This window comes from Haliotis rubra, unplaced genomic scaffold (assembly GCF_003918875.1).
Source record: "Haliotis rubra isolate DU_JTF1 unplaced genomic scaffold, ASM391887v1 Scf558, whole genome shotgun sequence".
Taxonomy (NCBI): Eukaryota; Metazoa; Mollusca; class Gastropoda; order Lepetellida; family Haliotidae; genus Haliotis; species Haliotis rubra.
Window position 1 is genome coordinate 637,713 of NW_025767255.1, and position 17,912 is coordinate 655,624.

The following is a 17,912-nucleotide window of genomic DNA, read 5'->3' on the forward strand; positions in this document are numbered from 1 at the left end:
AGTACCAGGGTACCAGGTAGGATAAGATAGTAATGTAAATGTGTTGTGTACTTCTAAGGAAGTTGAGAATGCAATATAAACACAGAGTAGTTCAATAACCATGGCTTCATTTCAAGGGAGCAACTTGGCAATCTAAGACAATCATAGCTCCAAAACTTGAACATAAACTTTTATATATTTTAGTTAGTTGGAGACCACTTTAGGAATACATCACAATTTGATGCACTGTAACAATATTTCTGAACACTGAGACTGGTAATATAGTTACGATTTGCAACAACTCCACAGTCAGTGAGTCCGGGATGGGGTGGGAAGCCCTGTACCAGTGGGTGTAGGAGGTGGAGATGTTGAGGAGAGGCCATCTTCCACGTGTAGTTTCCGTCTTGTAGTCGATCTGGAGACAGAATAGTAGCAATACCTGGTACATATTTCCTCACTTCTTAGAAACTCAAATATACAGTCAAATCTACGCTTGAAGATAAACCTTCATATGAGCATTATCTATTATTACTCAAATGGTGCTCAGCCGAATTGGGTTTTATTCCAACTACAGTGGACTATCTAGGCTGGCATTATGTGGTACTGGAACAATGCTGATTTATTCAGGAAATGTCAGTCATTCAAAGGCAGTAACTTATTCAGTCACTGTTTACCCATGTACAAATACCAGGTATCTGTGCCTTCCATTTTCCATGATATAAAAACCCCATAAATACATCAACAGCTGAAACTCTGTAAAACTTCCATTTTATGTAGTAGTTTTTCAACATATTCATCATGTAAGATATATATAGAACGTCATACTAGTGCATTTGGATGTTTTGTATTGGACAAGAAGATGTCATGGGAGCAGAGAAACGAGTTCGAAGACGTTCTATATTTATTATATACCCTCTTATCTTGCATTAATCTTTTACTTAGTAAAACAAATCATGGCGTAGCAATGTAGAACTGGCAGGGGTTCAATACGGAATCTGGGGTGCAATCACGAATTTGATGACATCATCCGTGATTGCACCCCTACTACTATCCTAAGATTACATGGGTATATAATAAATAACAAACCAAATGGGCAATACCTTGCACAACATTCAAAAGACTGAACAGCTATACCTCTGTAAAACTTCCATTTCTTGTAGTAGGTTTTGGACATATTCATCACCTAAGATATATTCTAAAACAAATGGGCAATACTGTGCACAACGATCTAGAAAGAGCAAACAAGGGCAATAACTCTGAGAAACATCAAGTCATGATGGTTGATCACCATATTTTGCTGGTTTATGAAAAAGATTGATGATGTATCCAAAGCAGGTAATGAAATAATGTGTCCCCATTGAATTAGGAGAGGGTGAAGCACAGATGGATGGAATCAACATCTATGTAACATATGTGAGTGAGTGAGTGAGTGAGTGAGTGAGTGAGTGAGTGAGTGAGTGAGGAGTACAATTAATGTGGGACTTCAAAGGTGAAGGGCCTTTACTTTGGTAAAACTTCAAGCACACTGAAGGTGCTGACAACAGAACGACTATATTAGAGCAAAGCTGGGAATCAAACCCACACAAGCAGCTGATAACTTCCTTATCAATGGGACCCAACACTTTACTTGTTGTGGATCTACCACCAAGTCTCACAAATTCTGCAAGCAGGGAAGCAAATTTGGAATAACGACTGTTACCTGACAATCCCATCCAGGCATCGTGAATATGTAGAGCGCAGAGAGCTTTCCCAATCAACAGGTTTGTTTCTTGGCTGTGGAAAATAGGGTTAATTATACACTTTTCTGTTTGCTGTTTAATGCAGCACTTACCAATATCCCAGCATGCAACAATGGTCATATCATGTTCCAGGTGAGTGAAGGGCAATGTCAATCAATGAACCAAATACACAGACAGATTTTCTGTTTCAGAAAACACATTACTTTTTGGGTATATCTCTACCACAGTGGCCGCAAACTGTTGTGTAAAGCTGTCATAATGACCACTTACTCCTCGATTGTGAGCAGCTTCACTCCCTGCTTCTTGCAGTTGTCATTGGCCATGTACCAGGTGGTCACGCTGTCCCTGGTGTTGTGTACCTGGTAGCACTTACCCCCATACACGACCCAGCCCGTTGGACACGTCCCTGGAATACAGTAAACATGGATAGGAACAAATACAGAGTTTATGAACTGACGGATGGATGGATGGATTGAAGGTAGGATGGATAAGTGGTGTTCCGATGATCGAAAAAAATCGAAAATCAATCGAAAGAAGGCTTTAAAATGATTATCGATTGTAAAAAAATCATTTTTGATAAATCAGAATTTTGTTGTTGTATAACACCCTTGAATTAAGTATACTAACCATTTACTTTGATGAATATTCACGAACAAACATGCGCTCAACAACATAAAGCTATGCACATTGTAAAATTTTAACCACTCTTATTGTTTAATTACAATTCCAGTGTCTTACTTGCATGCGTGCATTTCATTCCATGACAGTATTAGAAAAAAACTGGGGAAAAAACATTAAAATTGGTGATTACATTAAAAAGGTATATATTTTGATTATAATCGATAATCATTCACCACAAGTCCTCCGATAATCGATAGTGGATTTGGTTTACGATTTCCAACACAAGGATGGATGGTTGGAGTGGAGGTAGAATGGATGGATCATTGAATGGATTAAAGGTAGGATGGATGGATGGACTGAAAGTAGGATAGATGGATGGATTGAAGGTAGGATAGATGGATGGACTGAAGGTAGGATGGATGGACTGAAGGTAGGATGGATGGATCATTGAATGGACTGAAGGTAGGATGGATGGATGGACTGAAGGTAGTGGGATGGATAGATGGACTGAAGGAAGGATGGATGGATAGACTGAAGGTAGAATGGATAGATGGACTGAAGGTAGGATGGATGGATGGACTGAAGGATGGATGGATGGACTGAAGGTAGGATGGATGGATGGACTGAAGGTAGGATGGATGGATGGACTGAAAGGAAGGATGGATGGATGGACTTAAGGCAGGATGGATGGATGGACTGAAGGTAGGATGGATGGACTGAGAAGGTAGGATGGATGGACTGATGGTAGGATGGATGGATGGACTGAAAAAGATGGATTGAAAGGTAGGATGGATGATGGACTGAAGAAAGGATGGATGGATGGGCTGAAGGTAGGATGGATGGATGGACTGAAGGTAGGATGGATGGACTGAAGGTAGGATGGATTGATGGACTGAAGGAAGGATGGTTGGATGGACTGAAGGTAAGATGGATGGATCATTGAATGGACTGAAGGTAGGATGGATGGATGGACTGAAGGTAGGATGGATAGATGGACTGAGAAGGAAAGGATGGATGGATAGACTGAAAGTAGAATGGATAGATGGACTGAAGGTAGGATGGATAGATGGACTGAAAGGAAGGATGGATGGACGGACTGAAGGTAGGATGGATGGATGGACTGAAGAGTAGGATGGATAGATGGACTGAAGGAAGGATGGAAGGATGGACTTAAAGGCAGGATGGATGGATGGACTGAAAGGTAGGATGGATGGATGGATGGACTGAAGGAAGGATGGATGGATGGACTGAGAAGGCAAGATGGATGGATGGACTGAAAGAAGGAAGGATGGATGGATGGACTGAAAGTAAGATCGATGGATGGACTGAGAAAGGTAGGATGGATGGATGGACTGAAGGTAGGATGGATGGATGGACTGAAGATGGATTGAAAGGTAGGATGGATGGATGGACTGAAGGTAGGATGGATGGATGGACTGAAGGTAGGATGGATGGATGGACTGAAGGTAGGATGGATGGACTGAAGAGTAGGATAAGATGGACTGAAGGTAGGATGGATGGATGGACTGAAGATGGATTGAAGAAGTAGGATGGATGATGGACTGAAGAAAGGATGGATGGATGGGCTGAAGAGAGGATAGATGGATGGACTGAAAGGTAGGGTGGATGGACTGAAGGTAGGATGGATGGATGGACTGAAGGTAGGATGGATTGATGGACTGAAGGAAGGCTGGTTGGATGGACTGAAGGTAAGATGGATGGATGGACTGAAGGTAGGATGGATGGATCATTGAATGGACTGAAGGTAGGATGGATGGATGGACTGAAGGTAGGATGGATAGATGGACTGAAGGAAGGATGGATGGATGGACTGAAGGTAGGATCGATGGATGGACTGAAGGTAGGATGGATGGATGGACTGAAAGAAGGATGGATGGATGGACTGAAGGTAGGATGGATGGATGGACTGAAGGTAGGATGGATGGACTGAAGGAAGGATGGATGGATGGATGGATAGACTGAAGAGTAGGATGGATGGACTGAAGGAAGGATGGATGGATGGACTGAAGGCAGGATGGATGGATGGATTGAAGGTAGGATGGATGGACTGAAGGAAGGCAAGATGGATGGATGGACTGAAGGCAGGATGGATGGATGGACTGAAAAGAGTAGGATGGATGGAATGACTGAAAGAGCAGGATGGATGGATATGGACTGAAAACAGAGAGGATGGATGGATGGACTGAAGGAAGGATGGATGGACTGGAAGAAGAAGGATGGATGGATGGACTATAAGTAGGATGGATGGATCATTGAATGGACTGAAAGGGTAGGATGGATGGATGGACTGAAAGGTAGAGATGGATAGAATGGACTGAAGGAAGGATGGATGGATGGACTAGAAAAGTAGGATCGATGGATGGACTGAAAGGTAGAGATGGATGGATGGACTGAAAGAAAGGATGGATGGATGGACTGAAAGGTAGGATGGATGGATGGACTGAAAGTAGATGGATGGACTGAAGGAAGAGATGGATGGATGGATGGATAGACTAGAAAAGTAGGATGGATGGACTGAAGGAAGAGATGGATGGATGGACTGAAAGCAGAGATGGATGGATAGATTGAAAGTAGGATGGATAGACTGAAAAAGAGATAAGATGGATGGACTGAAAACAGAGATGGATAAGATGGACTGAAGGTAGAGATGGATGGAAGAATGACTGAAAGGCAGGATGGATAGATGGACTGAAGGCAGGATGGATGGATGGACTGAAGGTAGGATGGATGGATGGACTGAAGGAAGGATGGTTGGATGGATGGACTGAAGGAAGGATGGATGGACTGAAGGAAGGATGGATGGATGGACTGTAGGTAGGATGGATGGATGGACTGAATGTAGGATGGATGGATGGACTGAAGGTAGGATGGATGGATGGACTGAAGGTAGGATGGATGGATAGACTGAAGGTAGGATGGATGGATAGACTGAAGGTAGGATGGATGGATGGATGGACTGAAGGTAGGATGGATGGATGGATTGAAGGTAGGATGGATGGATTGAAGATAAGATGGATGGACTTAAGGTAGGATGGATGGATGGATGGATGGACTGAAGGTAGGATGGATGGATGGATGGGTTGAAGGTAGGATGGATGGATGGACTGAAGGTAGGATGGATGGATGGATGGACTGAAGGTAGGATGGATTGATGGATTGAAGGTAGGATGGATGGATGGATTGAAGATAAGATGGATGGACTGAAGGTAGGATGGTTGGATGGATTGAATGTAGGATGGATGGACTGAATGTAGGATGGATGGATGGACTGAAGGTAGGATGGATGGATGGACTGAAGGTAGGATGGATGGATAGACTGAAGGTAGGATGGATGGATAGACTGAAGGTAGGATGGATGGATGGATGGACTGAAGGTAGGATGGATGGATGGATTGAAGGTAGGATGGATGGATTGAAGATAAGATGGATGGACTTAAGGTAGGATGGATGGATGGATGGACTGAAGGTAGGATGGATGGATGGATGGGTTGAAGGTAGGATGGATGGATGGACTGAAGGTAGGATGGATGGATGGATGGACTGAAGGTAGGATGGATTGATGGATTGAAGGTAGGATGGATGGATGGATTGAAGATAAGATGGATGGACTGAAGGTAGGATGGTTGGATGGATTGAATGTAGGATGGATGGACTGAAGGTAGGATGGATGGATGGACTGAAGGTAGGGTGGATGGATAGATGGACAGAAGGAAGGATGGATGGATGGACTGAAGGTAGGATGTATGGAAAGATTGAAGGTAGGATCAGAGGTTAAAAAATCCCATCGCCCGACGCCCGGGGCAAGTCAGTTTTCATTTCGGGCAATCAAATAATGGTATCTTACTTGTCCGTGGGCTACTAGATAATTTCCACTTATGGTTTCAAACTGCAAATAAACTTTGATTTAATTTCATATCTGCTCAAAATGTAGCTATTAAATTTCGCAATGATAATAAAGTAGAGTTATCTTTCTTTGCTATTTATCACTTTTCAATAAATAGTCCAGTAAACATTAACATCAAATACCATGCTGATTTCTTCTTTCATAATTACATCATCATAATTATGTCATAAAATCAGGGCAAGTGGAAAATTACTTTCTTAAAGTCACTTGCCCTGTGGCCAGTGGCTTTTTAGAAAAAAAATTGAACCCCTGTAGGATGGACGGATTGAAGGAAGGTAGGATGATTGGAGAAAGGTAGAGATAAAGGATGGATAAAGTATAGAAGAAACGATCAGTAAACAAACTATCTGGCTTGATACAGATGGTCAGTAAACATACCATATTCCTTGATGCCGATGGTCAGTAAACATACCATATTTCTTGATGCCGATGGTCAGTAAAATTACCATATGGCTTCACACAAATGATCAGTAAACATACCATATGGCTTCATGCAGATGGTCAGTAAACATACCACATGGCCTGACACAGATGGTCAGTAAACATACCACATGGCGTAACTCAGATGGTCAGTAATCATACCATATTCCTTGATGCCGATGGTCAGTAAACATACCATATTCCTTGATGCCGATGGTCAGTAAAATTACCATATGGCTTGACACAGATGATCAGTAAATATACCATATGGCTTCATGCAGATGGTCAGTAAACATACCACATGGCCTGACACAGATGGTCAGTAAACATACCACATGGCGTAACTCAGATGGTCAGTAAACATACCATATGGTCTGATGGAGATGGTCAGTAAACATACCATATGGTCTGATGGAGATGGTCAGTAAACATACCATTTGGCTTGATGCAGATTGTCAGTAAACATACCATATGGCCTGATGCAGATGGTCAGTAAACATACTATATGGCCTGATACAGATGGTCAGTAAACATACTATATGGCCTGATGCAGATAGTCATTAAACATACCATATGGCTTGATGCAGATGTATTTTCTCTCAGTGATGCAGATGGTCCGTAAACATACCATATGGCCTGATGCAGATGGTCAGTAAACATACTATATGGCCTGATACAGATGGTCAGTAAACATACTATATGACCTGATACAGATGGTCAGTAAACATACTATATGGCCTGATGTAGATAGTCATTAAACATACCATATGGTTTGATGCAGATGTATTTTCTCTCAGTGATGCAGTTCTTTCTGTTGAAGTAGAAGTTGCTCAGGGCCACAGACTCAATGCACACTTGTCCAGGCTTTCTGAAAAAGAGATAAAGAAAATTGTGATATAATATCAACTGGAACACATGCACAAACAACAACATAAGCATGAAATCTCTTGTATCAACCCAAACAAGGGATCACGCCCCATCCCATTGCCAAGTTGACATTTCAGGTGTTTCATGTGTCATGCTGACTTCAGGTCAAGATGCCATGCTGAGTGTTCAAGGTGTCATGATTGATGTTCAGGGTGTTGAATTGGGTGTTCAAGGTGTTGTGATGAGCACTTAAGGTATCTTGTTAGATGTTAAAGGTGTCATTCTGTGTGTTCAAGTTGTCATGTTTGATGTTCAGGGTGTTGAATTGGGTGTTCAAGGTGTTGAGGTGAGCACTTAAGGTATCTTGTTAGATGTTCAAGGTGTCATTCTGTGTGTTCAAGGAGTTATGTTGGTGTTCAAGGTGTCTAACTAAAAACAGAGTACACATACATAGACATCTTGGGGACTAAGCAGGTCAGGAAGGACCCAAACAAGTCGATGCATGCTCACGACTGTAGATATTTGTTAACTATGCATAGATATGATGTTCATGTATATACATCTGTGTATATTGTACGTGTTTCCATCTGACTTATGTAGACCTTCTAGTCAACCAAATACAGTTAGAAGAATATTTAAGAAAACTTTATTGAGAACATGCTGTTGGATTGAAAACACAAAACCCAAGCAGGTTGACTTACACCACATCCGATGTAGACGACCAGGCCTGATACGTCAGTGTGTTGTTCGTGTCCGCTGATATGATTTTGCCAGGGGTGAACTGGAAAACAGTAAAACTCACTTGTAGCAAGTTGTTTGATTTATGTGTGAAAACACAAGAAATGTCCTCCATCTGCTGCAACAGAACATAAGGCTGAGGCTACACATCATCTTGTGGCCAGTGCAGTGACCTGGATGCTAGTGGTAGGGATGGACTCCAGTGTCTGAGGTAGAGAGGTACACTTCAGTTTTCTGGTTCAAATATGAATGTAATGAAAATGAGTGTATGAAACAGACCATACTTTTTTCTTAAACATGAACTTTATGAGTTGTGAAACTCAGATTCTAAAGGTGTATGAGAAAAAGGGCAGGCTTAAAAGATTGATAATCAGAATATCGTTGACAGGAAAAAATAGTAATAATTATCGATATGAAAATTGTGTTATCGATAATATTGTACATAAACTTTTGTGACAGAAAACCATTTCAATTTTCTCACACAATATGCAATTTTATGTTTTGTTAGTAATCCATGAGAAATCATGTCACCATTCACCAGTGATGTAAATACATTCATTTGTTTCAGACAATTTTGGCATTTTTGCTCAAAGTTACATCTGTTAAAATGGTGTATTCCCATACTGCCTACAGTTCCAAACTGCCTACAGGTTAAAACAACATGATACAGTCCAGTGATCAGGAAGTGAATACACCGATCTGACCTCTTCTACCCCTGCTAAAATGAACTTGACTAGTTAGCTGGTTAATTCTATGGTGTCTTCCCACTCTGCCTACACAAGTTTAAAAAAATGACAAGTGTTGGTTGGTAGGATATCTATTCATTCTGAGAATTCTCAGACTTTACATGGAGACATGTTCTTATCATGAAAAAGTTTTAAGTCTTTCAGTGGTTTTACAGTCTTTCACTGGTTTTACAGTCTTTTACTTGTTTCACAATTACACACAACTGACAATCACTTTGCAAACTTGATGAGATGTCCAGCAGCATCAAGGTACTGAAGAGGCGTTTTTCTGCCGCTCTGGAGGTGCTCCTTCAGTCTCAGAAGTCTCGCATTGAGCTCTCTGTAAACACGCTTGCTTGACTTGGGGAGGGCACCACAGTCGAGCTGAGCACGTTTAGCTTTGTCTACAGCTTCGATTTTCTTGATGTTGCAGATGAAGAGGTAGATGTTTGGGTGGGCTTTGGCAATAAGGTTTTTCAGCTTCAGGTGCCACCCCTCAAGGTCAAATCTCATCTTCAGATTCCACTGGCACATGGTTGTGCGGTGTCGTTGATTTCATGAAGTCTCCAGTTGTAGAACAGGGGCCTTTGCATTCAGAATGTACACACTTCCAATGTGTTGTGGTCTGTCGTCTGACTTTGAGGCGATATTGGTACCCAGCAAAGAAAACTTGCTGTCCTCCTGCTTGAGAAGTGATGAATTGAACTCGTTGAACTTTTGCCATTGTGTGATGGATGCAGTTGGTTCCCCTTCTAATTTATTAGGAGTTTAATTAACTGAGAAGATGAGTTCTTCTCAACAATTTAGTCCTTACTATGTTTTTCGACATAATCTGACAAAGACAGTCAAAGCCTGTAACAACATAGTTAAAACAAGCCTACCCAACTTGATCAAATAGGATTAAGTTAATCCTGCTTTGGAGGTTTACAATATAAGCATGCTAACTGCTTCCCAAAACAACATAAAACAATATCATTGTACTTGTCTTGTAGTCTTTATTGGATGAGAAGACTCAAAACACACTATACACAGAAGTAGATGCACAGATATATACTAATATAATCCCCCTAATTATCCCTTACTCCAACGAAGCACCCCTTCTTCATTGATACTCGGGCTGTTCTATTATTCTACAGAGCAAAAAATCTTTTTCCACGCTGCCTACAATGTTTTTGTTGGCAGTTTGGGATGTAGGCAGCTTGGAACTGTAGGCAGTATGGGACCTAACCGTTAAAATGTGGCTTTCATTTTGCAGTTTATTCATCTGTCAATGTTGCAGTGTGTGCTCACAAACAGTAGCGACATTTTGGTACTTATTGGTATATGACATATACAATTTTATTTATGAACATATTTAAAACAGGATTAGGTTATTGATGACTCTTCTGGGGTACTTGGGTAGCCTAGTGTTTGCTCATCACTCGGCCAGTATGATTCCCCTCTTTGGTACAAAGTGTGAACACCCATTTCTTTCTGGTGTCCCCCACCATGATATTGCTGGAATATTGCAAATAGCAGCTTAAAACTAAACTCACTTAATCACTCACTCACTATTGGTGACTCTATCCGTTTGTTCAGTTTGCATTCAGTATACATCAGGATACAAAAGCCACAAAATGACAAAATCGGCTACATTTACACAGAGACCATATTATATGGTCTCTGATTTACAGTTTTAAATAAATTAAATATTCTATGTTAATTAAATATACTGGCATGGCGTGATTAAACATCCAGCTATGAAACACAGCAATGGGATCAAAATCCTTGTGTAGGGTCATCCAAAAATATGGGAAACACTGAAGAAAGATAAAGAAAGATAATTACAGTATTTCCTCTAAAGCACCGGGACTCTAATAAGCACCGGAGGTAAAGCAGCTCACTAACACTTACGGTAATTAGAACCAGTACGCGCAAAAGCACCGGGCGCCGGGTCTGGAACACCGTTGAAACAAATGCCGCCCGAGCGCTTATTGGAGAAAATACGGAAGCATATATTGGTTAACCCCCTGGATGCCACAGGGACATATATGTCCTTCCCCTTCAACCCTCAATTTTAAGTCCAATAAAAATCAAAATATCCCACGCACACAAATACACTTCACAGTTCCGAATTCTGCGGGAGGGAAATTTCCTGTTTCTTGATACCATCCACTATTATTTTAGACAAAGCTCAAGTGCTGAAAATGATCTTTCAAAATAGGCTTCATCGAAAATGTCGCCATTTTTGACACAGTACGAAATCGCGATTCACAGCGTTATTTGCTGTATGTTTTGAAATGTGAAAATCGGATAATTACTGGGAGTCGGAATATGATTTTCCTGTTTCCAACGGTTAGCCCGAACGGACACATGACAAGGGGCATTGTCTTCTTGGAAAATCCAATTGCGGTTGACAAAATGCCTGGCAACTACAGGTCACAATTTAAATGGTTATCAAAGGTGCTCCAAAATGACATTATCCCACTCATTTCTTCCCCAATGCAATTTTGTCCAAAAAACCCGGCGTCTCTTCCCTCTGTTAGCACGAGAAATGGTGATTTTCTTGCTTACCACATGTCTATGGTACCCCTCAGTGAACAATCTTCTTCTAACAGTGCGAGAAGACAGTGTAGTCTGTCCCTGATTGTTATATTTTGCTGTCAAATCCCCAAGTGTTTGCCGGCGATTCCTTTTCACAACACGAAACAGCCGTCGTTCACTTCTTGGTGACTATTTTCCGGGCCGCCCACTTCTCGGCAACGATTTAACTGAACCTCGCTCCCGAATTTTCTGAATTGTTCTAGGGTTTATACCTGTCAAATCAGCAATTTTGTAGCTTGATTGGCCTTGCTGATTCAGCACAACAATTAAATTTCTTTGTTCAGGCGTCAATTCTCGGTTGACAGGCGGCATGATAGCAGACGACAAAAAGATAAACAAAGCAAGGGAGATAATCGCATATTATAGGTGCTACGCATATTTTGTGACCTGTGAAATTTGTACCCCAAATCACGTCACGATTGGTGGCTTATCAGCACGGCGAAACGCTTTCAAAGTCAACCTACCTCTCAAAACAGGGGCAACGTAACATGTTATGTGAACAGACTTTTGGCCACTGACTGTAGTTGTAGATCCCTGCAGTTTTTTCTTCGTCACTTCTTAGGACCATCCACACATCACAAGCCAGCGCACAGCGCACCGCCTTACTCACCTGATCAGTAAACGCTGTCCAGACGTTGTTGTCGCTTGTCCTACAGTCTATCAAATCACCCATCAACATCAGTTCCACCAGACTTCTCGGCGACGGCAAGAGGCCGCCATTTTGTTCGCATGATGTCCTCGCGTCGTGCCAGGTGCTTTTTGTGTTGAAGAGTTTATAACATTTCCCATATATGTCCCTCCAACCGTCAGCTTCGTTGCAGAGGTCATATGTATCTAGAACGCAACACAGCTCACGTTTAGCAAGGGATAAACACATTTCTATTACCGGTATTCTTAGGAGCCTGGGATGTTATCGAAACAATAATTTGTCATCGAGAATCATCCAAACTATATTTTTCAGGATAAAGAAAGAAAGTGTCTATCACGAAAAACACATTGTTGTAGAATTTCATAGCTTTCATTGAAGAATATCTTGTCTTAAAGTGGTACCTTTAAAATATCTCGTGTTATACCTGTAGCTGAAAATATCTCGTGTTATATAGCTTTAACTGAAAAATATCTCGGGTTCTACCTGAAGCTGAAAATATTTCATTTGTATTGCCGTAGTTGATCAAGTTGTGCTAAGAAGTATTCCTGACTCTAGTATATGCAATTGAGAGAAGGTATTTTGGATTCACTAGAATTAAATGGGATTCGCATCAACATTTCTTTAAACACAACAAATGCGTTTGTTTTAGAATGTCATAAATCGCGGAATTCGTTTACTACGCGCGAGGAGAGTTGAGCAAAATAATACGTTGTGGTTAAAAAAACAAACATGTTTGGTACTTCCCGTCAAAGGAACTAACTGAGTTTCTTAAAAATGAAGGTCTGTCTAACACAAACAATTCAAGCCAAATGGCAATTTGAGTCAACGTTTTTTGGAAACAATGTCACAATCGTACCTGCAGATCTTTCGCAAATGGTAGGTACGGACGATGTACATGGGGTAAAATTAATCTGTCCTCGAGCACCCCCGTACCCGTACATTAACGCACAAAAGTACTTCCGCTGGATGTACGTCGACGTGAAGGTCGGCTGTTGGTTACGGTACCAGTGACTGGAGAGAGATATAAATTATATGTATCTATAACAGGTACTGTATATGCCAGAAAAATGCCAAGGGTCATCCGATTCTTTCATATTACAATAGTAATCAAATATTTCATACCATGTAAACATTAGAGATTAAGGTTTTATGTCGCTGTTAGCAGTGTCTAGCAATATCACACCAAAGGACACCAGAAATGGGCTTCACTCATTGTACCCATGTAGGATAAAGGCACAGCATGCTGAAAGAATCGGGTGGACAAAATCTTTTCGAGCCCTCCCCACCCCTAATCTGTATCGTATCCTAATTGTGTAGATCGATGCTCATGTTGTTGATCACTGGATTATCTGGTCCGGATTGATTATTTACAGACCTCCGCCATATAGCTGGAATATTGCTGAGTGCGGCGTTAAACAACAAACCAGCCGATCAACCAACCACCCCCTAATCTCGATTCCTCAAATTACAATAAGTAACTAATCCGTTATCTTTAATATTTTAAAATATTTTATTTCTTGTGAACACGAAAAACACTAGATTTCTACACTCACGCTGCTGTTGCATTGTAGGGGGTTCCGTCACCCCAGGTCCACGCTTTGGCGGTGTCATTATACCTCAGCGATGTGTAGTACTGGATGTTTACGGCGCCTAACATAGACTTCACGAATATCTGGAAGCAACAAGTTCCTAGAGTATGGTATTTACTGTTCTTTAGTTTTACGCCGCACTCAGCAATATTCCAGCTACATGTGTATATGGCGGTGGTCTGTAAATATTTGGGTTTGGACCAGACACTCCAGTGATCAACAACATATGCATCGATCTGCGCAATTGGGAACCGATGACATGTGTCAACCAAGCCAGCGAGCCTGACCACCCCGATCCCTTTTGTGGCCTCTTACGACAAACATGGGTTACTGAAGATCAATTCTAACCCGCACCTTCACGGGTCATTTACGGTTCGGAAACACACGAGGGTGAGTGAGTGAGTTTGGTTATACGCCGTTTTTAGCAATTTTCCAGCAATATCATGGCGGCGGACACCAGAAATGGGCTTCACACATTGTACCCATGTGAGGAATCGAACCCGGGCGAACGCTTTAACTACTAGGCTACCCCACAGCCCAAACCACACGCGGGTGAATATTTCTTTGTCAGATGTTGACGTTCTTAAAATAACATGCATTTACCGTAATATTTGTTCAACAAGTGGGAATGGAAATGTGACATACGCCCCTTGGCTAACTCCATTTTCGGCACAAGACGGATTTGCGTCACTTACACGTTGTATTGATCTACTACTGCCATATCATCAACACTGTGGGAAGATAAACCTGAAGTGATACAAATCTCAGACGGTTACCACCTTGGTGAAATCCACGCGCACAGGTATGGTCCTGTCAAACTTAGATACACAATCTGGAAACAATTGAGATTTGAACAGACGATGTTTGTTTTGTTCGCATGCCAAAGGGCTGGACATCGATTTGTGGTGCCTTAGAATACTTCGTCACCTGTGTCTAAAGTGTGTCAGGAAGTAATAATAGAGTGAGTGAGTTGGGTTTTACGCTGCTTTTAGCAATATCCCAGCAATATCACGACAGGGGATACCAGAAATAGGCTACACACATTGTACCCATGTGGGAAATTGAACCCGGGCCTTCGGTGTGATGAGCGAACGCTTTAACCACAAGACAACTCCACCGCCCCAAATAGTAATGGAACCTTTATGTTACCAAAATATGCTGTCCGACAAAAGAAACTAAACACCCGCGCTTGATGATGGTTAAACGTGAGACAAACAGCAATTGTTATTCAATGGTCACGTCTTTGATATGGATGGTGTTAGTGGTTTGGTGTGTAGTCTAGTAACGTTTTGATTACCACTGTAATTGTTTTCTGAAATCCAATTTTCAGCTGTATACCTACACCCGCCCAGCAGTATACCCCACTGCTTGCGTGTATACACAGTATATACATACCCATTCCGCCTCGTTGCTAATGGAAAACAGAGATGCATTGTTTAATGCACAGTACTGCAATGACTGGTCATAGTTCTGCCTCTGGGTGGTCATGTAGTAACATCGGTCATTGTTTTCCGTCCAGCCCGCTGGACATCGGCCGAACGCTGCTGCCACTAGAGGAACATAAGTAATGGTGAGGATCAATGAAGCCAATGCCCTCGTAAAAACACCCGTTATAAACTGAGCAGAATACTTACCGAAGATCGTAAAGCACATTTACACGGGGGAAGTATAATAATGGTTTCTGTATCTGAAGACATTACCTCAGAGATATTCAGAACTGCATGATTCAGGCAGAAAACAAGAACGGGCACCTGAGTACTGTAATTGAAGGGTTTTTATCAAAGTTCATGCAGTATATCAACACGGGATATAGCACCTGGATGCTGTAACTGAATACGCATATTCTCTGTTCTTACAGTACATTAACACCGTAAATAACACCAGGGTAATATAACTGAATCAGTATATTCTCTGTTCTTGCAGTACATTAACACCGTAGATAACACCTTGGTAATATAACTGAATCAGTATATTCTCTTTTCTTCCAGTACATTAACACCGTAAATAACACCTGGGTAATATAACTGAATCAGTATAGTCTCTTTTCTTCCAGTACATTAACACCGTAAATAACACCTGGGTAATATAACAGTATATTCTCTGTTCTTGCAGTACATTAACACCGTAAATAACACCTGGGTAATATAACTGAATCAGTATATTCTCTGTTCTTACAGTACATTAACACCGTAAATAACACCTGGGTAATATAACTGAATCAGTATATTCTCTGTTCTTGCAGTACATTAACACCGTAGATAACACCTTGGTAATATAACTGAATCAGTATATTCTCATTAACACCGTAAATTTTCTTCCAGTACATTAACACCGTAAATAACACCTGGGTAATATAACTGAATCAGTATAGTCTCTTTTCTTCCAGTACATTAACACCGTAAATAACACCTGGATAATATAACAGTATATTCTCTGTTCTTGCAGTACATTAACACCGTAAATAACACCTGGGTAATATAACTGAATCAGTATATTCTCTGTTCTTCCAGTACATTAACACCGTAAATAACACCTTGGTAATATAACTGAATCAGTATATTCTCTTTTCTTCCAGTACATTAACACCGTAAATAACACCTTGGTAATATAACTGAATCAGTATATTCTCTGTTCTTGCAGTACATTAACACCGTAAACAACACCTGGGTAATATAACTGAATCAGTATAGTCTCTTTTCTTCCAGTACATTCAGTCTCTTTTAATAAGTGACTAGTAACTTGAAACCCAGATCAAGTAAACAGTTAAAACATAAACTCAATGAAGCTGGAAGTCTGCACCCACACGCCCTGTATTTTCCGCTCCGCATTTATCAACGGAAGTTATCGATAGTCACACATACTATCGAGGTATCGATAGTTTTTCTTTTCTACCATCGATTAATTGCTTTCGGGGACACAACAATTGCAATCCATCGATAGTTCGATGCATCGTTACAGCCATAAAATATTCCCATCCGGACCGGCCAAACCAGTGATTGGTATTATGCGTAGCAACCCCCGCCATCGGGACACATGCCATGCAATTCAGTGTACCAGCCACCCTAACATGTTTACCACAAGACCTGGTGCAGACTTGATTGATGTGTGAAATCGTACCTCGGGGGCCTGCTCATGATATCAGGCATTGGTTTGTCTGGTCCAGACTTGATCACAGAGCAGCTGGAATATCGGTGAATAGTCTGGTGTTAAACAACGGACGATCAAACAAACATGCTGCACCTTATTGCGAGAGCCTTGTATTGCTATACGTCGGTGGTAACTGTTGTCAGACGGTCAGCCATTCCAGGCGATCGGTCCCGGAGTTGGACACATACCTTCAAGCATTTTGAATGTATCACCGAGTTATAGCACCCAGGTGTATTGCAAGAACTGAGAATACACTGATTCACTGATATTACCTAGCTGTTATTTCCTGTGTTGATATACTGCAAGAACTGAGAATATACTGATTCAGTTATATTACCTAGCTGTTATTTGCTGTGTTGATATACTGCAAGAACTGAGAATATACTGATTCAGTTATATTACCTAGCTGTTATTTGCTGTGTTGATATACTGCAAGAACTGAGAATATACTGATTCAGTTATATTACCTAGCTGTTATTTCCTGTGTTGATATACTGCAAGAACAGAGATTATACTGATTCAGTTATGTTACCAAGGCGTTATTAAACTGTGTTGATATACTGCAAGAACTGAGAATATACTGATTCAGTTATATTACCTAGCTGTTATTTGCTGTGTTGATATACTGCAAGAACAGAGATTATACTGATTCAGTTATGTTACCTAGCTGTTATTTGCTGTGTTGATATACTGCAAGATCTGAGATTATACTGATTCAGATGTTTCTTGTGCTCCCTGATTATTATTGTTTATAGGGACGTGTATCTATGTGTATTTTTTATATTTTGGGACGTAAATAAAAAAGCCAGATTTCATGCTTCCATATGTAAAGTATATATACTGCAAGGATCTCATTCATTGGTCTGGCGTGATCTTGTGATATATTGTGCAACTGTTCAGCTGACCAGTACGGAAACAAAGACTGATGAC

The 17,912-nt window shown here is 41.0% G+C and overlaps 1 protein-coding gene across 1 annotated transcript in view; it reads right to left on the reverse strand.

Moving 5' to 3' along the window:
- Positions 1 to 17,912, reverse strand: part of LOC124253889 — a 104,255-nt gene that overhangs the window by 85,209 nt on the left and 1,134 nt on the right. The window contains exons 2-11 of the mRNA XM_046687743.1: positions 15,231 to 15,385; positions 13,800 to 13,918; positions 13,103 to 13,257; positions 12,208 to 12,431; positions 11,568 to 11,726; positions 8,253 to 8,332; positions 7,449 to 7,552; positions 1,989 to 2,124; positions 1,679 to 1,752; positions 269 to 394 (exon numbers count right to left, since the gene is read on the reverse strand). Coding sequence (XP_046543699.1) covers positions 269 to 394; positions 1,679 to 1,752; positions 1,989 to 2,124; positions 7,449 to 7,552; positions 8,253 to 8,332; positions 11,568 to 11,726; positions 12,208 to 12,431; positions 13,103 to 13,257; positions 13,800 to 13,918; positions 15,231 to 15,385 — 1,332 coding nt within the window. The remainder of the gene's footprint in view (positions 1 to 268; positions 395 to 1,678; positions 1,753 to 1,988; positions 2,125 to 7,448; positions 7,553 to 8,252; positions 8,333 to 11,567; positions 11,727 to 12,207; positions 12,432 to 13,102; positions 13,258 to 13,799; positions 13,919 to 15,230; positions 15,386 to 17,912) is intronic.